Source organism: Monodon monoceros, unplaced genomic scaffold, assembly GCF_005190385.1.
Source record: "Monodon monoceros isolate NGI ecotype Baffin Bay Population unplaced genomic scaffold, NGI_Narwhal_1 Super_Scaffold_18, whole genome shotgun sequence".
Lineage (NCBI taxonomy): Eukaryota > Metazoa > Chordata > Mammalia > Artiodactyla > Monodontidae > Monodon > Monodon monoceros.
Genome location: NW_021703774.1, coordinates 137,011,460 through 137,038,227, shown reverse-complemented (window position 1 = coordinate 137,038,227; position 26,768 = coordinate 137,011,460). Strand labels below are relative to the sequence as shown.

Below are 26,768 nucleotides of genomic sequence, written 5' to 3'. Positions count from 1 at the left end.
GTGTGTTCATAGTCTAGTAGGTAAACTGGTAAGAAACAGTTAGCTTTCCCTCTGCAGAATGTTTGCAGTAGGAACTGTGTTTTTCTATTCTAGAACCATGGAAACAGAGGTGATTGCACTCTGAGTATCACTTTATCCTAACCCTAATTCACTCTTTTTCTCAAATACCCAAGCCTGCTCCTGCCTTTGGGTCTTTATTCTTGCTGTTCCTTCTGCCTTGAATGCTCCTCTCCCAAAAGTGTCCAAATGACTTGCTCCTACTCCTTCACATCCCTGCTCAAATGTCATTTTGTCAATGTGACCTCCCTTGACTATTTTCTATAAAGTAGCACTTCCCACTTTCAATCTTTATCCCTATACTTGAATTTATTCATTATAGCATTACTATTCACATTTTAATTAATTTTCATCCCCATTACTTTCTGTCCCCTCCTCCCTCAAATGTAGATGCCAGATGAGCAGGGACTTTATCTGTTTTATTCACTGTTTTATCCCCAGCACCTTGAGTAGTTATTTGCACATATGGATTCTCTATACATGTTTCTTGAAAGAATTAATGCCTCTTTGGTCACTTGATTATTTTTCCTTCCCATGTTTCCCTGCAAAGCGTTTTCTGACTGATTTTATTCACATTGTCCATTTTTGGCTTACTCTACACTTCAAATAAGTAAATGTCTTAGTAACGCTGTAATAGTTAAAAGAGACACCTATCATCATGTCAAGTACTTATTAAATTTTGTTTTTTCCCCTCTCTTAGTTTTCAAACAGGACCAATCCAATTGATAAACATCTCGAAGTCCTGATCAACAAGTATGGATTGTCAGCCCACCCAGTTGCTTCTCAGATGTTTGGGTTTGCTGGAAAAGAGCACATGGAAAAATATGGTATGTAAAAAAACTTTAAATCTTATTGGTAGTTATATACATGTGTGAGAAACAATAGGTATTTCTTAAGAAACTGTGGGGGATGCCAAGATGTATAAAATATGAAATGGTTTTTCAATTAAGTTGAAGAAATAGTCTGTATAGAATTTAGTTTTCTAAAAGTATTTATACATAGGACATCAGATGAGAAGTACCTAGAATGCTCCAAAACAAGACTTTGAAACAGGAAAAATAACATAAATCTTGTCTCCTTTAATCATAGACTATAAGTTGAGGCTCATTAGTTCTGAATATGGTAATGAGACTTAAAGCTAGCTCTTGGTAGTAGATTTATGTAGCCAAATTTTATTCTCAGTATTTGAAGCCATCAGGAGTCCACCATCATCTGTCAACCCGTCGTGTTTCATGAGATTTAAATTTCACAGTTGATTTTTATTTTGTAGGTAAACATCCTAGCTTTTTGACTGATGATCAGTGACTGGCCTGCCTTAGCCAGTTAGATAAAGCATGGGATATTGCAGATAGAGTTTTTGATTTTGGTTTTGTTTTTATTGTATGACCCTGAACCAGTGCCTTCTTGTGTACTGTGAGATAAGAAAGAAAATAGTTGTGCTTGAAAGTTCAGCATTCCTATTCTTTGCAGGAAATATATCCCAGGTTTGATAGTCAAGATCAAGTAATCAGAAAGGAAAGAAATCTTCAAGGAAGAATGGTAGGATAGTATAGAGGAGCACCACTGCCAGTTTGGGGCCATGGAAATTTTCTTTCTTGTAGCTATTTCTTACCATTTTAAACTCAGTCCATTCCAATCTGGCTTCCCTCCTTTCTCAAGGCTACCACTGATCACTACGTTGCATATCAAGTAAATGCTTTTCAATCCTATTTTAATAGACCTCAGCACCATTAGTCCCTTTTGATCACTTCTTTCTTAAAACATTCTCTTCTCTTGGCCTCTGTGACATCTCGTTCTTCTGGTTTTCCTTACCTCTTTGGCTATTCCTTGTCCATTTCCTTTTTAATTTTTTTGAATGATTTTTTAAAAATTTATTTATTTATTTATATTTTTTATTTTTGGCTGTGTTGGGTCTTCGTTGCTTCGCATGGGCTTTCTCTAGTTGCGGCGAACGGGGGCTACTCTTTGTTGTGGTGCAGGGGCTTCTCATTGTGGTGGCTTCTTTTGTTGAGGAGCATGGGCTCTAGGTGCATGGGCTTCAGTAGTTGTGGCTCGTGGGCTCTAGAGTGCAGGCTCAGTAGCTGTGGCGCACAGGCTTATTTGCTCCGTGGCATGTGGGATCTTCCCAGACCAGGGCTGGAACCTGTGTCCCCTGCATTGGCAGGTGGATTCTTAACCACTGCACCACCAGGGAAGTCCCTCCATTTCCTTTTGAATTAAATAATTCATTTAAAATATTGAGCTATTATTATATTTCAGGCACTATTCTAGGCACTGGAATATAGCAGTATATCAGTTAGCTATTGCTGTGTAATAAACCACTCCAAAACTCAGCAATTTTAAACAATGATTATTTATTATTATAGCTTACAAGTTTGTAGATTGACTGGGAATCAGATGATCTAAGTCATGCTCAGCTCTTTTTGTCTGGGTTGATCATATGACTGTAGGTTGGTTGGAGGCTCTGTTTTAGTACTGCTTGGCTGGGTCATATGTTGCTCATTTTCCTCTTGGGACCGGAGGGCTAGCTCTGGGATGTCCTTTTCATGGTCACAGCAGAAGCACAAGAGAATAATCTGCAACATGCAAGGCCTTTTGAGACTTGACCAAAGCAAGTCACATGGCAAACTTGGAATCAAGGGATAGGGTAATATACTCTACTTCTTTTGTGGTAGGAAACTTCAAAGTCAGACCATAAAGGATATTCAGGAGGGAAAAAGAATTAGGGACATCAGTGCATTCATTCACAAGCAACAAATAAGCAAATGAAATGTGAGGGTTTTGCTTAAGTTTCTAGTCGAGGAGAGACAGTAGCATATGAAAAAAACTACGATAATTTCAAACAATTATTAGTCCTGTGAAGAAAATAAAACAAGGTAAGGCACTTGTGGGGAGAGGGAGGCAAACTTAGGATAGTCAGTGATGCACTCTATGCTTGTATATCCAGTTGGCATCTTTGCTTGTGTATGTAACAGATGTCTCAAATTTCACATGTTCAGATGCAAACTCTTCATTCTGTTCCCCCATATCTTAAATTTGCTCCTTCTCTACTTTTCCTCATCTCAGTAAGTGGCATTTCCATCCATTCAGATGTTCAAAGCAAAAACATGAGTCATCTTTGACACTTCTCCCTGCTCTTCCCCTACTCCAGTCCCTCACTATGTCCTATCAGTTCTACCTTCAAACTCCAAATTATGTTTTTTCCCCCCAGTTTCTTTTACTATCGCAGCTCTTATCCCAGACCATAATTTTTCAAACTTTGATCTGTGACCTGCTAGGAAATTAAAGATTCAAAGTAATGATCGAACCCAGCATTTTTAAAAAATATGACATTTGTTGTTGTTGTGTATTGTAACTCAAGTCAGAGAAATGCACACAACATAAATATACAGCTTCATGAATCAAGCTCATGACTGTGACCTAAATTACCTCCCAGGTCAAAAATAGAATGCTAACACTTAAGAATCCTCTCTGTAGATAATTTTTATCTTAAGAACTTTGTGGGTCTCCTGTGAATCTTGTTTGGTCATGCCATTAGTCAACAAGCTACACCTGCAAATCTCTCTGGGCTAAGTGCCTTTCTGCCTTGGGTCCTTTCTGAGATGGCTGAGGAGCAGCACTCTTAAGCTTCCTAGCAGCCCTTTGATTGAGAGGATTTGTGAGGCACAGGTTTTTTCTCTTTAGAGGGCTTTTTTCTCTCTGAACAATGTTCTGAGGCATCACCTTTGATCTTTCTGAGGTCTTAACAAAAGATTTGTCACAACATGGGCTTCAGTTTTGGACCACGTTTTCCTGGCAATGCCTGGATTTGATCTTTGCTCAAAGACTATTTCTTTTTTTTTTTTTTAACATCTTTATTGGAGTATAATTGCTTTACAATGTTGTGTTAGTTTCTGCTTTATAACAAAGTGAATCAGCTATACATATACATATATCCCCATATCCCCTCCCTCTTGTGTCTCCCTCCCACCCTCCCTGTCCCACCCCTCTAGGTGGTCACAAAGCACCGAGCTGATCTCCCTGTGCTATGCAGCTGCTTCCTGCTAGCTATCTGTTTTACATTTGGTAGTGTATATATGTCCATGCCACTCTATCACTTTGTACCAGCTTACCCTTCCCCCTCCCCAAATCCTCAAGTCCATTCTCTAGTAGGTCTGTGTCTTTATTCCTGTCTTACCCCTAGGTTCTTCATGACATTTTTTTTTCTTAAATTCCATATATATGTGTTAGCATAAGGTATGTAAGGATTCTTATAAGGACACTAATCCTATCAGGAGGCACTCACCCTCATGACCTCATCTACCATAATTACCTCCCAAAAGACCCATCTCCAAAAACCATCACATTGAGTGTTAGGACTTCAATAAATGAATTTTCCTTTTTTTTATAAATTTATTTATCTTTGGTTGCGTTGGGTCTTTGTTGCTGAGCGTGGGCTTTCTCTAGTTGCAGTGAGCGGGGCTACTCTTCGTTGCGGTGCACGGACTTCTCATTGCTGTGGCTTCTCTTGTTGTGGAGCGCGGGCTCTAGGCACACGGGCTTCAGTAGTTGTGGCTCACGGGCTCTAGAGTGCAGGCTCAGTAGTTGTGGTGCACGGGCTTAGTCGCTCCTCGGCATGTGGGATCTTCCTGGACCAGAGCTCGAACCCGTGTTCCCTGCATTGGCAGGTGGATTCTTAACCACTGCGCCACCAGAGAAGTCCAACAAATGAATTTTGAGGGGACACAATTCAGTCCATGGCATTCAGGTACCAAAATATGTATCAGTATTTTCTATTGCTTTGTTACAGTGAGACTCTCTTTTTAAAAATCATTTCTTGTTTTAATGCCTGTTGTCTAGTCTTCCTATGTGTAAGCTCACTGGCCTTTCAGTGTGTTCGGTAAGCCAAACTTATTTCCCTGCGCCCCAGTCTCATATTTTCTTTGGCTACAGTGCTCTTTATTCTTTAAAGGTAAACTCTTTTCATGCTTTAGGTCTTAAAAAATCTTATCTCATATCTCCAACACTTTACAAAAGTATTTCTGCTTGGATGTCTAATAGGCCTTTCAAATTTAACAGGTCTAAAACTGAGGTCCTAATTCTTTCTTGAACTTCCACCTTCCCCATCTGTTCCTCCAGAAGTTTTTCCTATCCAGTAAATGATAACTCCATCTCTTTAGGACCTTTGGCCAAAAAGCTTAGAGCCATTCTTGATTTTTCTTATACTCAACATTCAATTTATCAGCAAACCTTTTTTTTTTTTTTTTTTGCAGTTTATCAAGATACTCTTTTATTTTCCTTTTTTATCCCCCCAGAAAAACTTAGCACTGCATGGACAACAAATTTAAGCAATGATCTTGCTAGAGATATTGTGGAACTCACTTTTTAAAACCCTATAAATTCCCCGTCGGACAGCAGGGATATTATTATTATTATTATTATTTTTAATTCTTTTTTTTTACATATTTATTGGAGTATAATTGCCCCACAATGGTGTGCCAGTTTCTGCTCTACAGCAAAGCAAATCAGCCACACACACACACACACACACACACGTTCCCATCTCTCCTCCCTCCCACGTCTCCCTCCCTCCCACCCTCCCTATCCTACCCCTCTAGGTGGTCACAAACCACCTAGGTGATCTCCCTGTGCTATGCGGCTGCTTCCCACTAGCTATCTATTTTACGTTTGGTACTGTATATATGTTCATGCCACTCTCTCGCTTTGTCACAGCTTACCCTTCCCCCTCCCCATATCCTCAAGTCCATTCTCTAGTAGGTCTGTGTCTTTATTCCTGTCTTACCCCTAGGTTCTTCATGACATTTTTTTTTCTTAAATTCCATATATATGTGTTAGCATACGGTATTTGTCTTTCTTTTTCTGACTTACTTCACTCTGTATGACAGACTCTAGGTCCATCCACCTCACTACAAATAACTCAATCTCATTTCTTTTTATGGCTGAGTAATATTCCATTGTATATATGTGCCACACCTTCTTTATCCATTCATCCAATGATGGACACTTAGGTTGTTTCCATCTCCTGGTTATTGTAAATAGAGCTGCAATGAACATTTTGGTACATGACTCTTTTTGAATTTTGGTTTTCTCAGGGTATATGCCCAGTAGTGGGATTGCTGGGTCATATGGTAGTTCTATTTGTAGTTTTTTAAGGAACCTCCATACTGTTCTCCATAGTGGCTGTACCAATTCACATTCCCACCAGCAGTGCAAGAGTGTTCCCTTTTCTCCACACCCTCTCCAGCATTTATTGTTTCTAGATTTTTTGATGATGGCCATTCTGACTGGTGTGAGATGATATCTCACTGTAGTTTTGATTTGCATTTCTCTAATGATTAATGATGTTGAGCATTCTTTCATGTGTTTGTTGGCAATCTGTATATCTTCTTTGGAAAAATGTCTATTTAGGTCTTCTGGCCATTTTTGGATTGGGTTGTTTGTTTTTTCGTTATTGAGCTGCATGAGCTGCTTGTAAATTTTGGAGATTAATCCTTTGTCAGTTGCTTCATTTGCAAATATTTTCTCCCATTCTGAGGGTTGTCTTTTGGTCTTGTTTGTGGTTTCCTTTACTGTGCAGAAGATTTTAAGTTTCATTAGGTCCCATTTGTTTATTTTTGTTTTTATTTCCATTTCTCTGGGAGGTGGGTCAAAAAGGATCTTGCTGTGATTTATGTCATAGACTGTTCTGCCTATGTTTTCCTCTAAGAGTTTGATAGTTTCTGGCCTTACATTTAGGCCTTTAATCCATTTTGAGCTTATTTTTGTGTATGGTGATAGGGAGTGTTCTAATCTCATACTTTTACATGTACCTGTCCAGTTTTCCCAGCACCACTTATTGAAGAGGCTGTCCTTTCTCCACTATACATTCCTGCCTCCTTTATCAAAGATAAGGTGACCATATGTGCATGGGTTTATCTCTGGGCTTTCTATCCTGTTCCATTGATCTATCTTTCTGTTTTTGTGCCAGTACCATACTGTCTTGATTACTGTAGCTTTGTAGTATAGTCTGAAGTTAGGCAGCCTGATTCCTCCAGCTCTGTTTTTCTTTCTCAAGGTTGCTTTGGCTATTCGGGGTCTTTTGTGTTTCCATACAAATTGTGAAATGTTTTGTTCTAGTTCTGTGAAAAATGCCAGTGGTAGTTTGATAGGGATTGCACTGAATCTGTAGATTGCTTTGGGTAGTAGAGTCATTTTCACAATGCTGATTCTTCCAATCCAAGAACATGATATATCTCTCCATCTATTTGTATCATCTTTAATTTCTTTCATCAGTGTCTTATAATTTTCTGCATACAGGTCTTTTGTCTCCTTAGGTAGGTTTATTCCTAGATATTTTATTCTTTTTGTTGCAGTGGTAAATGAGAGTGTTTTCTTGATTTCACTTTCATATTTTTCATCGTTAGTGTATAGGAATACCAGAGATTTCTGTGCATTAATTTTGTATCCTGCAACTTTACCAAATTCATTGATTAGCTCTAGTAGTTTTCTGGTAGCATCTTTAGGATTCTCTATGTATAGTATCATGTCATCTGCAAACAGTGACAGCTTTACTTCTTCTTTTCCGATTTGGATTCCTTTTATTTCCTTTTCTTCTCTGATTGCTGTGGCTAAAACTTCCAAAACTATGTTGAATAACAGTGGTGAGAGTGGGCAACCTTGTCTTGTTCCTGATCTTAGTGGAAATGCTTTCAGTTTTTCACCATTGAGGATGATGTTGGCTGTGGGTTTGTCATATATGGCCTTTATTATGTTGAGGAAAGTTCCCTCTATGCCTACACTCTGCAGGGTTTTTTTCATAAATGGGTGTTGAATTTTGTTGAAAGCTTTCTCTGCATCTATTGAGATGATGATATGGTTTTTCTCCTTCAATTTATTAATATGGCGTATCACGTTGATTGACTTGCGTATATTGAAGAATCCTTGCATTCCTGGAATAAACCCCACTTGAATATGGTGTATGATTCTTTTAATGTGCTGTTGGATTCTGTTTGCTAGTATTTTGTTGAGGATTTTTGCATCTATGTTCATCAGTGATATTGGCCTGTAGTTTTCTTTCTTTGTGACATCCTTGTCTGGTTTTGGTATCAGGGTGATGGTGACCTCGTAGAATGAGTTTGGGAGTGTTCCTCCCTCTGCTATATTTTGGAAGAGCTTGAGAAGGATGGGTGTTAGCTCTTCTCTAAATGTTTGATAGAATTCGCCTGTGAAGCCATCTGGTCCTGGGCTTTTGTTTGTTGGAAGATTTTTAATCATAGTTTCAATTTCAGTGCTTGTGATTGGTCTGTTCATATTTTCTATTTCTTCCTGATTCAGTCTTGGCAGGTTGTGCATTTCTAAGAATTTGTCCATTTCTTCGTGGTTGTCCATTTTATTGGCAGAGAGTTGCTTGTAGTAATCTCTCATGATCTTTTGTATTTCTGCAGTGTCAGTTGTTACTTCTCCTTTTTCATTTCTAATTCTATTGATTGAGTCTTCTCCCTTTTTTTCTTGATGAGTCTGGCTGATGGTTTATCAATTTTGTTTATCTTCTCAAAGAGCCAGCTTTTAGTTTTATTGATCTTTGCTATCGTTTCCTTCATTTCTTTTTCAGTTATTTCTGATCTGATCTTTATGATTTCCTTCCTTCTGCTAACTTTGGGGTTTTTTTGTTCTTCTTTCTCTAATTGCTTTAGGTGCAATTTTAGGTTGTTTATTCGAGATGTTTCCTGTTTCTTAAGGTAGGATTGTATTGCTATAAACTTCCCTCTTAGAACTGCTTTTGCTGCATCCCATAGGTTTTGGGTCGTCGTGTCTCCATTGTCATTTGTTTCTAGGTATTTTTTGATTTCCTCTTTGATTTCTTCAGTGATCACTTCGTTATTAAGTAGTGTATTGTTTAGCCTCCATGTGTTTGTATTTTTTACAGATCTTTTCCTGAAATTGATATCTAGTCTCATAGCGTTGTGGTCAGAAAAGATACTTGATACAATTTCAGTTTTCTTAAATTTACCAAGGCTTGATTTGTGACCCAAGATATGATCTATCCTGGAGAATGTTCCATGAGCACTTGAGAAAAATGTGTATTCTGTAGTTTTTGGATGGAATGTCCTATAAATATCAATTAAGTCCATCTTGTTTAATGTGTCATTTAAAGCTTGTGTTTCCTTATTTATTTTCAATTTGGATGATCTGTCCATTGGTGAAAGTGGGGTGTTAAAGTCCCCTACTATGAATGTGTTACTGTTGATTTCCCCTTTTATGGCTGTTAGTATTTGCCTTATGTATTGAGGTGCTCCTATGTTGGGTGCATAAATATTTACAATTGTTATATCTTCTTCTTGGATCAGTCCCTTGATCATTATGTAGTGTCCTTCTTTGTCTCTTCTAATAGTCTTTATTTTAAAGTCTGTTTTGTCTGATATGAGAATCGCTACTCCAGCTTTCTTTTGGTTTCCATTTGCATGGAATATCTTTTTCCATCCCCTCACTTTCAGTCTGTATGTGTGTCTAGGTCTGAAGTGGGTCTCTTGTAGACAGCATATATATGGGTCTTGTTTTTGTATCCATTCAGCCAGTCTGTGTCTTTCTGTGGGAGCATTTAATCCATTTACGTTTAAGGTAATTATCGATATGTATGTTCCTATTCCCATTTTCTAAATTGTTTTGGGTTCGTTATTATAGGTCTTTTCCTTCTCTTGTGTTTCTTGCCTAGAGAAGGTCCTTTAGCATTTGTTGTAAAGCTGGTTTGGTGGTGCTGAACTATCTCAGCTTTTCTTGTCTGTAAAGGTTTTAATTTCTCCATCAAATCTGAATGAGATCCTTGCTGGGTAGAGTAATCTTAGTTGTAGGTTTTTCTCCTTCATCACTTTAAATATGTCCTGCCAGTACCTTCTGGCTTGCAGAGTTTCTGCTGAGAGATCAGCTGTTAACCTTATGGGGATTCCCTTGTGTTGTTTTTCCCTTGCTGCTTTTAATATGCTTTCTTTGTATTTAATTTTTGACAGTTTGATTAATATGTGTCTTGGCGTATTTCTCCTTGGATTTATTCTGTATGGGACTCTCTGTGCTTCCTGGACTTGATTAAGTATTTCATTTGCCATATTAGGGAAGTTTTCAACTATAATCTCTTCAAATATTTTCTCAGTCCCTTTCTTTTTCTCTTCTTCTTCTGGAACCCCTATAGTTCGAATGTTGGTGCATTTAATGTTATCCCAGAGGTCTCTGAGACTGTCCTCATTTCTTTTCATTCTTTATTCTGCTCTGCAGTAGTTATTTCCACTATTTTATCTTCCAGGTCACTTATCCGTTCTTCTGCCTCAGTTATTCTGCTATTGATCCCATCTAGAGTATTTTTAATTTCATTTATTGTGTTGTTCATCGTTGCTTGTTTCATCTTTAGTTCTTCTAGGTCCTTGTTAAATGTTTCTTGCATTTTCTCTATTGTATTTCCAAGATTTTGGATCATCTTTACTATCATTATTCTGATTTCTTTTTGAGGTAGACTGCCTATTTCCTCTTCATTTGTTAGTTCTGGTGGGTTTTTATCTTGCTCCTTCATCTGCTGTGTGTTTTTCTGTCTTCTCATTTTGCTTATCTTACTGTGTTTGGGGTCTCCTTTTTGCAGGCTCCAGGTTCGTATTTCCCGTTGTTTTTGGTGTCTGTCCCCAGTGGCTAAAGTTGTTTCAGTGGGTTGTGTAGGCTTCCTGGTGGAGGGGACTAGTGCCTGTGTTCTGGTGGATGAGGCTGGATCTTGTCTTTCTGGTGGGCAGGTCCACGTCTGGTGGTGTGTTTTGGGGTGTCTGTGGACTTATTATGATTTTAGGCAGTCTCTCTGCTAATGGGTGGGGTTGTGTTCCTGTCTTGCTAGTTGTTTGGCATAGGGTGTCCAGCACTGTAGCTTGCTGGTCGTTGAGTGAAGCTGGGTGCTGGTGTTGAGATGGAGATCTCTGGGAGATTTTCGCCGTTTGATATTACGTGGAGCTGGGAGGTCTCTTGTGGACCAGTGTACTGAAGTTGGCTCTGCCATGTCAGAGGCACGGCACTGACTCCTGGCTGCAGCACCAAGAGCCTTTCATCCACACGGTGCAGAATAAAAGGGAGAAAAAGTCGAAGGAAAGGAAGGAAGAAAGAGAGAGAGAGAGAGAGAGAGAGAGGAAGGAAGGAAGGAGGGAAGGAAGGAAGAAAAGAGGAAAGAGGATAAAATAAAATAAAGTAAGATAAAATAAAGTTATTAAAATAAAAAATAATTTTAAGAAAAAAATTAAAAACAAACAAAAAAACGGACAGATATAACCCTAGGACAAATGGTGACAGCAAAGCTATACAGACAAAATCTCACACAGAAGCATACACATACACACTCACAAAAAGAGAAAAAGGGGAAAAAATAGTAAATCTTGCTCTCAAAGTCCACCTCCTCAATTTGGGATGATTGGTTGTCTATTCATGTATTCCACAGGTGCAGGGTACATCAAGTTGATTGTGGAGCTTTAATCCGCTACTTCTGAGGCTGCTGGGAGAGATTTCCCTTTCTCTTCTTTGTTCGCACAGCTCCCGGGGCTCAGCTTTGGATTTGGCCCCGCCTCTGTGTGTAGGTTGCTGGAGGGCGTCTGTTCTTCGCTCAGACAGGACGGGGTTAAAGGAGCAGCTGCTTCGGGGACTCTGGCTCACTTGGGCCGGGAGGGGAGAGGGAGGGGTACGGATGCGGGGCGAGGCTGCTGCGGCAGAGGCCGGCGTGACGTTGCACCAGCCTGAGGCGCTGTGCGTTCTCCCGGGGAAGTTGTCCTTGGATCCCGGGACTCTGGCAGTGGCGGGCTGCACTGCAGTCTCCCAGGAGGGGGGTGTGGATAGTGACCTGTGCTTGCACACAGGCTTCTTGGTGGCGGCAGCAGCAGCCTTAGCGTCTCATGCCCGTCTCTGGGGTCCGCGCTGTTAGCTGCGGCTAGCGCTCGTCTCTGGAGCTCCTTCAAGCAGTGCTCTTAATCCCCTCTCCTTGTGCACCAGGAAACAAAGAGGGAAGAAAAAGTCTCTTGCCTCTTCGGCTGGTCCAGACTTTCCCCCGGACTCCCTCCCGGCTAGCCGTGGTGCACTAACCCCCTGCAGGCTGTGTTCTCGCCGCCAACCCCAGTCCTCTCCCTGGTTCCAACGGAAGCCCGATCCTCAGCTCCCAGGCCCCGCCCACCCCGGCGGGTGAGCAGACAAGCCTCTCGAGCTGGTGAGTGCCAGTCGGCACCGATCCTCTGTGCGGGAAATGTCTCCGCTTTGCCCTCCGCACCCCTGTGGCTGCGTTCTCCTCCGCGGCTCCGAAGCTTACCCCCTCCGCCAGCCGCAGTCTCCGTCCGCGAAGGGGCTTCCTAGTGTGTGGAAAGTTTTCCTCCTTCACAGCTCCCTCCCACTGGTGCAGTTCCCATCCCTATTCTTTTGTCCCTGTTTATTCTTTTTTTCTTTTGCCCTACCCAGGTATGTGGGGAGTTTCTTGCCTTTTGGGAGGTCTGAGGTCTTCTGCCTGCGTTCAGTAGGTGTTCTGTAGGAGTTGTTCCACGTGTAGATGTATTTCTGGTGTATCTGTGGGGAGGAAGGTGATCTCCGCGTCTTACTCTATCGCCATCTTCCAGATTCCCCCAAATATGTCTCAGAAAACCTTTTTACTCATTTCTTAAAATATCCAGAAATATGAGAAGGAGAAATGTTTCTCCACATTTTCCCCACTTCTACTATAGTGCAAGCTATCATAATTTCTCACCTGGAGTATAGGAGTCTCCTAAATGGTTTTACTGCTTCTGCTTGTGTACCTGTTCAGTCAATTCTTCACTTTTTGTCCAGAGCAACACTTTTAAAATATAAGCTAGATCATTTCACTCCTCTGCTAAGAGCTCTATTGTGTTCTTACCACACTCAGATTGAAACCTACAGGTCTTATTATGGCCTACAAGCTTCTATATGATCTAACCCTCCACCCTCATTAGCTCTCTGACCTCATCTTTAACCATTTTTTCTTTCACCACTCTGCTCCACCCACACTATCTTTTCGGTTCCTCAAACACAGTAAGCACATTCCTACCTCAAGCAGGGCCTAAGCCTTGCTATTTCCACTTCTGGAATACTTTACCCTAAGATATCATCAGTGCTAGCTTTCCTACTTCCATCAGGTCTTTGCTTAAATGTCATCTTCTGCTTTCTTTCATCACCCTCCTTCCCAGAACTCCCTATCCTCTGTCTCTTACTTTATCTTTTTTTTTTTTTTTTTTTTTAATTTTTGGCTGCGTTGGGTCTTCATTGCTGCACGTGGGCTTTCTCTAGTTGCGGTGAGCGGGAGCTACTCTTTGTTGCGGTATACGGGCTTCTCATTGCGGTGGCTTCTCTTGTTGTGGTGCACAGGCTCTAGGTGCGCGGGCTTCAGTAGTTGTGGCTCATGGGCTCTAGAGCGCAGGCTCAGTAGTTGTGGCGCACGGGCTTAGTTGCTCCACGGCATGTGGGACCAGGGCTCTTCCTGGACCAGGGCTCGAACCCATGTCCCTTGCATTAGCAGGCGGATTCTTAGCCATTGTGCCACCAAGGAAGCCCTTACCTTATCACTTTATAGAGCACTTATGAGTATATGGCATATATATATTTTCTTATTTATTGACTGTCTCTTCCAACCAGAATCTAAGTCTACAAGGGCCTGATTTTTGTTTATTTTATTCCCTGCTCTTTGACTGTTACCTAGTAGAGTGCCTGGCACAAAGCAGGTGTTCTGTAATTAATTAATCTTCAAAGAAAGACCCTCCTTGATCATTCAATTGAAGTGAATCCCTCCTATTATTCTTTTTCATAGATAGTTTCCTATTGCTTTCCTTCATAGCACTTAGCACTATTTATATTCATACATTTATTGTGTGTGGTTTTACTTGTTTAATTTTTGTCTTCCTTATTTGTCTTATAAACTCCATGAAAGCAGGAACCATGTCTGTTTTGTTTACCTTCAATATATCCAGCCTAGCATAGTGGTTGACATGTAATCTGGCCAGAAGAAAGTTTTTTCCCCCTTCTCTTCTACAGTCCCTAGCATATTTAAATACTCAATAAATATTTGTTGAATGAATGAATGAATTTCCATACCCATATTATCTCATTCAATTCTCACAACAGTCCATTATGGGAGGTGTTATATTAATAGTTATTAATATTACTTTTAAGTACAATTCTGGCTTCAAGATCTCATATATATATTTATTTATATATTCATTTATATATTTATTTATTTGTGTTGAGAAAGTATTCAGCAATTTTTATTTTCTTGAGTTTCTTTTTCTTTCAGGAATGGGTATTGAATTTTGTCAAATGCTTTTCCAGCATCTGTGGATTTCATTATGTCCTCCACTGAGATCTAGTAATAGAATATTTTATTAATGGACTTCTGATATTGAATCAACGTTGCATGTCTGGAATGAATGCCACTTGGTTATGATGTATTGATTTTTTTTTAATGTGGAGTTAGGCTCTGTCACTATTTTATTTAGTGCTTTCAGATCAACATTCATAAGTGATATTGGTTTTTAATTTTCTTTTTTTAATGTCTTTATCAAGTTTAGGTGTTAATTTTATACTTACTTTATAAAACTAAGTAGGAAGCGTTTCTTCATTTGTGATGCTTTGGAACGATTTATGGAGCATTGGGACTACTTGATCTTTGTAGGTTTGATATAATACCCTGTGAAATCATCTGGGCCTGTTTTTTGGTGTGTATGGTTTGTTAGTTTGTTTGTTTTGGTATTTGCTTGGTAATTATCTATTTATTTATGTTTAAACATTCCATCTCCAGTGGGGTCAATTTTGGTAGTCTGTATTTCTCTGGGAAATTATTCGTTTCATTTAGAGTTTCAAATCTATTTGTATAGAAGTCTGAAAAGTCGTCTTTTACATAAAATTTCTATTTCAGCGGTATTTCTCTCATTATTTTTTATTTTTGTGTATATATGCTTTCTGCTTTTTTTCGTATTAAATTAGGGTAGCAGTTTGTCTCTTTTGTTAAATTTTTCAGAACAATAGGATTTTGATTGATTATGTCTATTCTTTCTAATTCTTTATTCCATTATTTTCTGCCTTTATCTTCCTTGTGATTTTTATTGGTTTATTTTGTTGTTGTTTTTTGAATTGGGAATTTAATTCATTTTTTATCCTTTTAGTGAATAACAGCTTTATTGAGATAAAATTGACATACCATAAAAATTCATTCTTTTAAAGTGTACAATTCAGTGTTTTTTTGTATATTCACAGAGTTGTGCAATCATCACCACTATCTAATTTCAGAACATTTTCATCATCCCCAAAGGAAACCCCATACCCATTAGCAATCCTTTCCTCTAAGGCACCTGGCAATCACTAATCTAATTTCTGTTTTTGTGTGTTTGCTTATTATGAACACTTCATTTAAATGGACCCTACAGTATGTGACCTTTTGTGATTGGCTTCTTTCACTCAGCACAGAAAACATTCACAGTTTATTCATGTAGTAGCATGGATCAGGACTTCATTCTTTTTAATTGATCAGTATGTTCCATTTTAATCATTCTTAGTGCTATGTTCTTGTTACAGCTTTAAACGTATCACATTGGTTCTGATATGTAGTGTTTTAGTTTTCAGTATCATTTTTTTCAGAAGCTCTGCAATCATTTGTGTTTCTTCTTTTTGTCCAAGAGTTGTTTTATGGAAATAGTTTAAAAATTTCCAGGTAGACTTAATTTTTACATTTTATTAATAATTACTAGTTTTATTACATTGTGATTTGAGAGTGTTCTTTTAAATTTGGAGTATTCCTAATTATCTGATGTCCTCTAATGTCAGTGTAGTAAAGTCTTATTTCTGTAGTGGATTTTTTGAAAGATGGACTGTGTGTCCTCAGATTTCTTGTTTCTTTTTTGTTTGTTTGTTTTGTCTTGTGGGACCCCAGAAATTTCCCTGTTTACCACCTTGAGTCTCCTGTTCTTTTCTAACCCTTCCTTGTTGTCATGTTTTGATCTACAGGAATATTTTTTCAATATTTTCACTCTTGTGGGGTGTCTTTTTCTTCCTGGTGGTAGTTTCAGAGCAATTGTAGGCCTGCCTCTAGCTCCCCTCTTCTCTCTTCTGCAGTATTTTTCAGACTGCCCTTCTTCCCTAGGAGGCTTACTGTGGGAGCGTGAATGATTGCTGGCAGGGATTTGGTCACTTTTTCCCTTTCCCTTTTTTTTTTCTCTTACAGATAATTTGAAGTTTTGTGTTTTCTTTTGCCTAGTTATGCTGAGGGTATGGTTTTGTGCAGTTTTATTTGTTTTTCTTGTTATTCTGTTTTTTTTTTTTTTTTTTTTTTTGCGGTACGCGGGCCACTGACTGTTGTGGCCTCTCCCGTTGCGGAGCACAGGCTCCGGACGCGCAGGCTCAGCGGCCATGACTCACGGGCCCAGCCGCTCCGCGGCATGTGGGATCTTCCCAGACCGGGGCACGAACCCAGGTCCCCTGCATCAACAGGCGGACTCTCAACCACTGCCACCAGGGAAGACCTATTCTGTATTTTTTTAGAGGATATGGAGAGAGATTTAGGCAGTTTTCATTGCCCTCAGCTAGCTGGAAATCTGTGTTTGGTGTGTTTTCAACCTTTTCTCAAGTTTTATATTACTCAGAGTAGTTGGACAGTTTTTTCTAGTCTAAAGTCTGAAGTGTAAATGTGTAGTATTTTAGTTGAAATGTTATTCTTCATCCAACAGATTTCTAATGAATTGTAGAATTTCATAGAATTTTAAGTTGTTTGAAATTGCTGTTTGTGAATGTGCTCTAGAAATGAATATGTAAGAATGTTTGTAGTAGCTTACATTCTGCTATAGAATCAGGAGATACTTGTGACTTCAAGGTTTGATTCAAAGAGACTGAGGTCTTTTTATACCACTCATATTCTTAGAACAGCCCAAAATCTGAATTGGCAGTTCAGAGTCAGTAGTCAACAAGCCCTTCATCAGTGTCCAGGATTAGTAAATACATGGTAAGTGATTGGCAGAATATTTTTCAAAGGGTTGCTATCTTCTGTAGATTAACTGGATCCCATAGTAAGGAAACAAGAAGAAAAGACATCAATACCTACTGAATATCTCCTATGTCAGAAACTATGCCAAGTGCTTTTATATAGTTTAGCTGCCCTTCTTCCTACAAATCCGTTTGTGAATTGCTTATAAATCTTCTAATAGATGACAATAAAGCATTTGAACTTCCTGTGACAAGAAACTTGCCACAGAGGCTACTCATTCCATTTTTTTGATCATTCCAATTGTTACAGTGCTCTTTTTCATGTTGAACTCAAATCTCTCTCCCTATAGTTTCTGTCTTCTGAGACTCATAGAACAAGCCTCTTTCACCTTACAGCCCTTCAAATATCTGAATCCAGCTTGACTTGTTCCCTTTAACTGTTTCTTATTAGACTTGTTTCATGACCCTTCATCCCCAGACTAATTACTGTACTGTGATCGCATGTAAGCTTTTCTGGTGATCGCATCACACTGTTGAATCATATTGAGCTTATAATCGAACAGAACCTCAGAGCCTTTCTCATGATTGCTGCTCCTTTTCTTAGGTAGTTTTGGGTGGTCAAGAGTAGAACAGGGCATTTAATTAATTACATTCTGATCCATCTCATTGATAAACCTCACTGAAGTCTATTTGGATCCAACATTATAGCAGTCTCTCTCAGCTTCAGGTGTGGGTAGCATACCGTTGAATTTTCTTTATTTTTTTAAAAAATAAATTTATTTATTTATTTATGGCTGCGTTGGGTCTTTGTTGCTGCATGCAGGCTTTCTCTAGTTTCGGTGAGCAGGGGCTACTCTTACCCTTTAATTTTCTAATCCAATTTTTGGTAGAAATATTAACCAGAGCATGGCTGAGGTTAGAGGTTAGCAATAGAGACTTTGCTCTAGGTTAATACTTTGATCAGTGCCTGTCATTGATCAGTGCCTGTGTGTTCTGTTGACTCTTAAGATGCTCCATGACGTGGGTCAGTTAAGTTGGAAAATGCTTCATACTTTAACTCCCTTTTGGACAATCATAATACACATGCAATAGTAAAGGAAAGTCTCTAAATGCTCTGCCATAAAGACATTTATTTAACTTTGTTTAAGCCAGTATTATGTAAACCTGACAGAAGAACCCTCATTTTTATAGTAACACCAAAAAAACCCCGAAAAGCAAAAGGGAAAAAAACCCACACTACAGTATTTCCCTGTCTTGTCCCAAAAGATGGCCTGAAAAATTTTGTCTGTTGTCTTGCTGATACTAAATACTATATTTCATTTGATCTACTAGCCAATACAATAAAAAAGATAATTAATTTGGGTGGATTGGTTCAAGATGGCAGAGTAGAAGGACGTGTGCTCACTCCCTCTTGCGAGAGTACTGGAATTACAGCTGACTGCTGAATGATCATCGACAGGAAGACACTGGAAATCACCAAAAAAGGTACCCCACATCCAAAGACAAAGGAAAAGCCCCAATGAGAGGGTAGGAGGGGCGCAATCACAATAAAATCAAATCCCATAACCACTGTGTGCGCGACTCACAAACTGGAGTACAATTATACACAGAAGTCCACCCACTGGAGTGAAGGTTCTGAACCCCACATCAGGCTTCCCAACCTGGGGGTCCGGCAACGAGAGGAGGAATTCCCAGAGAATCAGACTTTGAAGGCTAGCGGGATTTGATTGCAGGACTTCAACAGGACTGGGGGAAACAGAGACTCCACTCTTGAAGGGCACACCCAAAGTAGTGTGTGTACCAGGACCGAAGGGGAAGGAGCAGTGACCCCACAGGAAACTGAATCAGACCCACCTGCTGGTGTTGGAGGGTCTCCTCCAGAGGCAGGGTGTAGCTGTGGCTCATGGTAGGGACAGGGACACTGCCAGCAGTTCTGGGAAGTGCTCCTTGGCGTGAGCCCTCCCGGAATCCGCCATTAGCCCCACCACAGAGCCTGTAGCCTCCACTGCTTGGTCGCCTCAGACCAAACAACCTTCAGGGAGGGAACTCAGCCCCACCCATCAGCAGACAAGTGGATTAAAGTTTTACTGAGCTCTGCCCACCAGAGCAACACCCAGTTCTACCCACCACCGGTCCCTCCCATCAGGAAACTTACACAAGCCTCTTAGATAGCCTCATCCACCAGAGGGCAGACAGCAGAAGCAAGAAGAACTACAATCCTGCAGCCTGTGGAACGAAAACCACATTCACAGAAAGATAGACAAAATGAAAAGGGAGAGGACTATGTGCCAGATAAAGGAACAAGATAAAACCCAAGAAAAACAATTAAATGAAGTGGAGGTAGGCAAACTTCCAGAAAAACAATTCAGAATAATGATAGTGAAGATGATCCAGAACCTCGGAAAAAGAATGGAGGCAAAGATCGAGAAGATGCAAGAAATGTTTAACAAACACCTAAAAGAATTAAAGAACAAACACCTGGAAGAAATAAAGAACAAACAAACAGAGTTGAACAATACAAAAACTGAAATGAAAAATACACTAGAAGGAATCAATAGCAGAATAACTGAGGCAGAAGAAAGGATAAGTCACTTGGAAGACAGAATGGTGGAATTCACTGCTACAGAAAAGAATAAAGAAAAAAGAATGAAAAGAAATGAAGACAGCCTAAGAGACCTCTGGAACAACATTAAATGCACCAACATTCGCATTTTAGGGTTCCTAGAAGGAGAAGAGAGAGAGAAAGGACTCGAGAAAATATTTGAAGAGATTATAGTTGATAACATCCCTAACATGGTAAAGGAAATAGCCACCCCAGGCCAGGGAGCACAGAGAGTCCCAGGCAGGATAAACCCAAGGAGAAACAGGCTGAGACACATTGTAATCAAATTGACAAAAATTAAAGACAAAGAAAAATTATTAACAGCAGCAAGGGAAGAACGACAAATAACATACAAGGGAACTCCCATAAGGTTGACAGCTGATTTCTCAGCAGAAACTACAAGCCAGAAGGGAGTGCCATGATATATTTAAAGTGATGAAAAGGAAGAACCTACAACCAAGATTACTCTACCCAGCAAGGATCGCATTCAGATTTGACGAAGAAATCAAAAGCTTTACGGACAAGCAAAAGCAAAGAGAATTCAGCACCACCAAACCATCTCTACAACAAATGCTAAAGGAACTTCTCTAAGTGGGAAACAGAAGAGAAGAAAAGGACCTACGAAAACAAACCCAAAACAATTAAGAAAATGGTAATAGGAACTTACATAATGATAATTACCTTAAATGTGAATGGATTAAGTGCTCCAGCCAAAAGACACAGCCTCGCTGAATGGATACAAAAACAAGACCCATATATATGCTGTCTACAAGAGACCAACTTCAGACCTAGGGACACATACTGACTGAAAGTGAGGGGATGGAAAAAGATATTCCATGCAAATGGAAATCAAGAGAAAGCTGGAGTATCAATACTCATATCAGAATAGACTTTAACATAAAGAATGTTACAAGAGACAAAGAAGGACACTACATAATGATCAAGGGATCAATCCAAGAAGAAGATATAACACTTATAAACATATATGCACCCAACATAGGAGCACCTCAATACGTAAGGTAAATGCTAACAGCTATAAAAGAGGAAACTGACAGTAACACAGTAATAGTAGGGGACTTTAACACCTCACTTACGACAATGGACAGATCATCCAGACAGAAAATTAATAAGGAAACACAAGCTTTAAATGATACAATACAGCAGATAGATTTAATTGATATTTATAGGACATTCTATCCGAAAACAGTGGATTACATTTTCTTCTCAAGTTCACACAGAATATTCCCCGGGATAGATCATATCTTGGGTCACAAATCAAGCCTTGGTAAATTTAAGAAAATTGAAATCACATCAAGCATCTTTTCCGACCACAGTGCTATGAGACTAGAAATAAATTACAGGGAAAAAATATAAAAAGACACAAACACATTGAGGCTAAACAATATGTTACTAAATAACCAAGAGATGACTGAAGAAATCAAAGAGGAAATCAAAAAATGCCTAGAGACAAATGACAATGAAAATATGACAATCCAAAACCTATGGGATGCAGCAAAAGCAGTTCTAAGAGGGAAGTTTATAGCAATACAATCCTACCTCAAGAAACAAGAAAAATCTCGAAGAAACAATCTAATCTTACACCTCAAGGAACTAGAGGAAGAAGAAAAAACAAAACCCAAAGTTAGCAGATGGAAAGAAATCATAAAGATCAGAGCAGAAATAAATGAAATAGAAACAAAGAAAACAGTAGCAAAGATCAATAAAACTAAAAGCTGGTTCCTTGAGAAGGTAAACAAAATTGATAAACCTTTAGCCAGACTCATCAAGAAAAAGAGGGAGAGGACTCAAATCGGTAAAATTAGAAATGAAAAAGGAGAAGTTACAACTGACACTGAAGAAATACAAAGCATTATAAGAAACTACTACAAGCAACTCTATGCCAATAAAATGGACCACCTGGAAGAAATGGACAAATTCTTAGAAAGGTATAACCTTCTAAGACTGAACAAGGAAGAAACAGAAAATATAAAGAAACCAATCACAAGTAATGAATTTGAAACTGTGGTTAAAAACCTTTCAAGAAACAAAAGTCCAGGACCAGATGGCTTCACAGGTGAATTCTATCAAACATTTAGAGAAGAGCTAACACCTATCCTTCTCAAACTCTTCCAAAAAATTGCAGAGGAAGGAACACTCCCAAACTCATGCTATGAGGCCACCAGCACCCTGATACCAAAACCAGACAAAGATACTACAAAAAATGAAAATTACAGACCAATATCACTCATGAATATAGATCTAAAAATCCTCAACAAAATACTAGCAAACAGAATCCAACAACACATTAAAAGGATCATACACCACGATCAAGTGGGGTTTATCTCAGGGATGCAAGGATTCTTCAACATATGCAAATCAATCAGTGTGATACACCACATTAACAAATTGAAGAATAAAAACCATATGATCATCTCAATAGATGCAGAAAAAGCTTTTGACAAAATTCAACACCCGTTTATGATAAAACTCTCCAGAAAGGGGTTATAGAGGGAACTTACCTCAACATAATAAGGGGCATATACAGCAGACCCACAGCAAACATCATTCTCAATGGTGAAAAACTGAAAGCATTTCTTCTAAGATGAGGAACAAAACAAGGATGTCCACTCTTGCCACTATTATTCAACATAGTTTTGGAAGTCCTAGCCATGGCAATTAAAGAAGAAAAAGAAATAAAAGATATACAGATTGGAAAAGAAGAAGTAAAACTGTCACTGTTTGCAGATGATATGATACTACACGTAGATAATCCTAAAGATGCCACCAGAAAACTACTAGAGCTAATCAATGAATTTGGTAAAGTTGCAGGATACAATAATTGATGCACAGAAATATCTTGCATTCCTATACACTAACAACGAAGATCAGAAAGAGAAAGTAAGGAAACAATCCCATTCACCATTGCAACAAAAGAATAAAATACCTAGGAATAAACATACCTAAGGAGGTAAAAGACCTGTACTCAGAAACTATAAGCCAGTGATGAAAGAAATTAAAGGTGACACAAACAGATGGAGAGATATATCATGTTCTTGGATTGGAAGAATCAATATTGTGAAAATGACTATACTACCCAAAGCAATGTACAGATTCAATGCAACCCTATCAAATTACCAATGGCATTTTTATAGAACTGGAAAAAAAATCTTAACATTTGTATGGAGACACATAAGACCCCGAATAGCCAAAGGAAACTTGAGGGGAAAAAAAACAGAGCTGGAAGAATCAGACTCCCTGACCTCAGACTATACTACAAAGCTACAGTAATCAAGACAATATGGTGCTGGCACAAAAACAGAAATATAGATCAATGGAACAGGATAGAAAGCCCAGAGATAAACCCACACACCTATGGTCAACTAATCTATGACAAAAGAGGCAAGGATATACAATGGAGTTAAGACAGCCTCTCCAATAAGTGGTGTTGGGAAGACTGGACAGCTACATGTAAAAAATGAAATTAGAACACACCCTAACACCACACTCAAAAATAACTCAAAATGAATTAAAGACCTAAATATAAGACCGGACACTATAAAATTCTTAGAGGATAACATAGGAAGAACACTTTTTGACATAAATCATAGCAAGATCTTTTTTGACCCACCTCCTAGAGTAATGGAAATAAAAACAAAAATAAACAAATGGGACCTAATGAAACTTCAAAGCTTTTGCACAGCAAAGGAAACTATAAACAAGACAAAAAGACAGCCCTCAGAATGGGAGAAAATATTTGCAAACGAATCAATGGACAGAGGATTAATCTCCAAAATATATAAACATCTCATGCAGCTCAATATTTAAAAAAAAACAACCCAGTTGAAAAATGGGTAGAAGACCTAAATAGATTTCTCCAAAGAAGACATACAGATGACCAAGAGGCACATGAAAAGCTGCTCAGCATCACTAATTATTAGAGAAATGCAACTCAATACTACAATGAGGTACCACCTCACACCCATTAGAATGGACATCATCAGAAAATCTACAAGCAACAAATGCTGGAGAGGGTGTGGAGAAAAGGGAACTGTCTTGCTCTGTTGGTGAGAATGTAAGTTGATGCAGCCACTATGGAGAACAGTATGGAGGTTCCTCAAAAAACTAAAAATAGAACTATCATACGACCCAGCAATCACACTACTGGCACATACCCAGAGAAAACCATAATTCAAAAAGACACATGCACTCCAGTGTTCATTGCAGCATTATTTGCAATAGCCAGGTCATGGAAGCAACCTAAATGCCCATCGACAGGCAAATGGATAAAGAAGATGTGGTACATATATACCATGGAATATTACTCAGCCATAAAAAGGAACGAAAATGGGTCATTTGTAGAGATGTGGATGGACCTAGCGAATGTCATACAGAGTGAAGTAAGTCAGAAAGAGAAAAACAAATATCGTATATTAATGCATATATGTGAAATCTAGAAAAGTGGTACAGATGAACTGGTTTGCAAGGCAGAAATAGAGACACAGTTGTAGAGAACAAATGTATGGACCCCATGGGGGGAAAGTGGGGGATGGGGGTGGTGCTGGGATGAATTGGGAGATTGGGATTGACATATATGCACGAATATGTATAAAATAGGTAACTAATAAGAACCTGCTGTATAAAAAAATTAAAATTCAAAAAAAAAAAGATATGAATTTGATGTGGCTTGTTCTTACTGGACCCGTTCTCACTGCCTCTGGATCAGTCACTTACTCTTATTGGTATGAGATCGCTAGTGTGGTCTCTACCTTTTTCCATTTTTATTAGAATTGAGAAAAGATTTGTTCAATTATATGTATGTCATTTCTGCTCTGAAGATCACCCTCCTTGACAGAAAAGGTAGAGATAAAATAGAAATGGGGACTCTCCACTTTATTGTGCTGTGTATTAACTTAATATTATCAGCTCCGATCAGTGCACTTTTTCATTCCTTGGTCTTTCTAGTTCCAAAGGAGGATTCAAAACCTATTTTATTCTGTTTCATCTTCTTAAAAATAATAAACAAGACTTTTACAAATTTTACTTCATTAATGTGCTTGCTTTTATTTTCCGACACTACTCTTTGAATTTTCTGTTAAAGAATTTAAAAAGTATACCCTTTTCTTGTTAGACTAACTCTTCTGAAGACCTTTCTGCCTTATCATAAGGCAAAAGAAGTTCAGGCCCTAGAGGTTTGAATTGTAAAATTCACTTCGTCCAGGGATGTTGGGATGTTTTGGCAGACTCCTTGAAGTATTGCTGGCAGTACTTTCCTGCCTTATATATACACTGTGGTCCTAGGCTATATTTTCTGGGTTTTGAAAGTAGACCCTAGTTGTACTAGGTAGAATAGGCCAGTTTGAACTATTTTCATATCATATGCTTATTTGTTGATTCAATTCATGAAATACACCCCAGTTTAATTATAAAGAAATGTTTATGTGAGGGATCAGTGTTGAAGTTTCCAATACTGGTATCTATGCATGGGAAAATGTGGAAATATTAGAAGGATACTGAGTATCATTGCAACATTTGTTAACAAGCAGCAGGAAAGCATTAACTCACTAATAGAAGTTTGCTTTCTCTACAGGAACAAAACTTGAACACTTTGCAAAAATTGGATGGAAAAATCATAAGCATTCAGTTAATAACCCGTAAGTATTTCAGAGATATGAAATAGTGAGAATCTGGGTTATCCTGCTATGTAATATGCAACTTTATACTTGAAAAGCAAATGTAAGACCTCAAAGATGTTAACTAGAATGTTTTTCTTCTTATGAAAGGCTTGTGCCCAAGTAAACTTTTGACTACTTTACAGTTTAGGTTTTGGTCTATTTAAAATGCCATTTAAGCTTAGTTGCTCTTTTAAGAAAGAATGTGAATGGCTGGCATTAAAAGATGTAATTGGTCATAGGTTCTAACTCTAGTAAATGAAATTTATTATAATAATTTTAATTGGAAATAACCAGGCCCCATTTTAAACCATTTTTTAAAACTTTTCTTAGTTTGTTTTGATCAATTAAAGTGGTTGTTTTAATTACTTTATATTAAATTATTTGCATTTTAATTATGTTAGTGTCATTAACTCTTACTCTGATAGAATAATGTGGTTATTTATATCCTAAAAAATAGTCTGAAGTAAAATTACATCATATGTATTACTGGTAATTAATCTTTGAATCCCTAGTGCCTAGTGCAATGCATGGCTCATAGCATGTACTTAATGGTTGCTGAGTAAAATTGGTTCACTGGGAAATGAATTAGTGCCACACAAGTAGAATCTCTACGAAAGCAAACCACTAGACAATAAAAGAATAGTAGCTAACTTTATTAAATGCCAACTCTGTGTCACTGTGCTAGGTACTTTTATGTACATTTTCATTTAATCCTCTCAAGGACCCATAAGGTAGTTATTTTTATTCTTATTTTATAGATGATGAAAATGAGGCCTACAGAAATTAGGTAGCTTGCTCAGGATCATTCTAAATAGTGGTAAAATAGTGTTTATATTTTTCCTTCTACTAGATTATAAACTCCTTGAGGGCAAGAGCCATCTCTTATCTTTATGTTCTTAATGCTTAGCACGGAGTCTGGAACATAATCAGTGCTCAGTAAATTGTTTCTGAACTATTAAACAAATTTTGCCTTGTTTAATAAATAAGGGACATTGTATACCACAAGTGTCATTACCACATATTTCTAATACTTCATGCTACTACTTGTTCTCCTCATTCTTCTGATTTTGAATTGATGTTTGAATTCAGGGTATACCTAATTAACAAATAATATCTACTCCCATGCCCTAAATTTAATGGTATTTTGCGAAAGATCTAAGGGTATTGTGGAAGCTTTGGTTAATTCCCTTGCTTATATAATAAAATAGAAATTCCTTCATATGAGATAACAAGCCTGTTATAATTTGGCCTCGTTCTACTTTGCTGGTCTTATTTCCTACCACTTCCCTGGTTATTCTCAATCTCATCTCTCACAAGATTACTTGGTATTCCTTAAGTGTATTATACTGTGCTTGTTTCTGTGTTTTTAGTTATGCTGTTAACTCTCCCTGGAATATCCTTCTGCCTTTCTTTTCTTTGGCAAGTATCTACTTACTCATCAAGTCTCAACCCAAATATCATTGCTTCTCTTAGTACCTTCT

At 38.4% G+C, this 26,768-nt stretch overlaps 1 protein-coding gene across 3 annotated transcripts in view; it reads left to right on the top strand.

Annotated features, from left to right (window-relative positions):
- The window catches only part of SCP2 (sterol carrier protein 2), a 160,977-nt gene that overhangs the window by 35,481 nt on the left and 98,728 nt on the right, over positions 1-26,768 (top strand). For all 3 annotated transcript variants that reach the window (XM_029228512.1, XM_029228511.1, XM_029228513.1), the window contains 2 exons: positions 758-884; positions 25,203-25,266. In XM_029228512.1, coding sequence (XP_029084345.1) covers positions 758-884; positions 25,203-25,266 — 191 coding nt within the window. The remainder of the gene's footprint in view (positions 1-757; positions 885-25,202; positions 25,267-26,768) is intronic.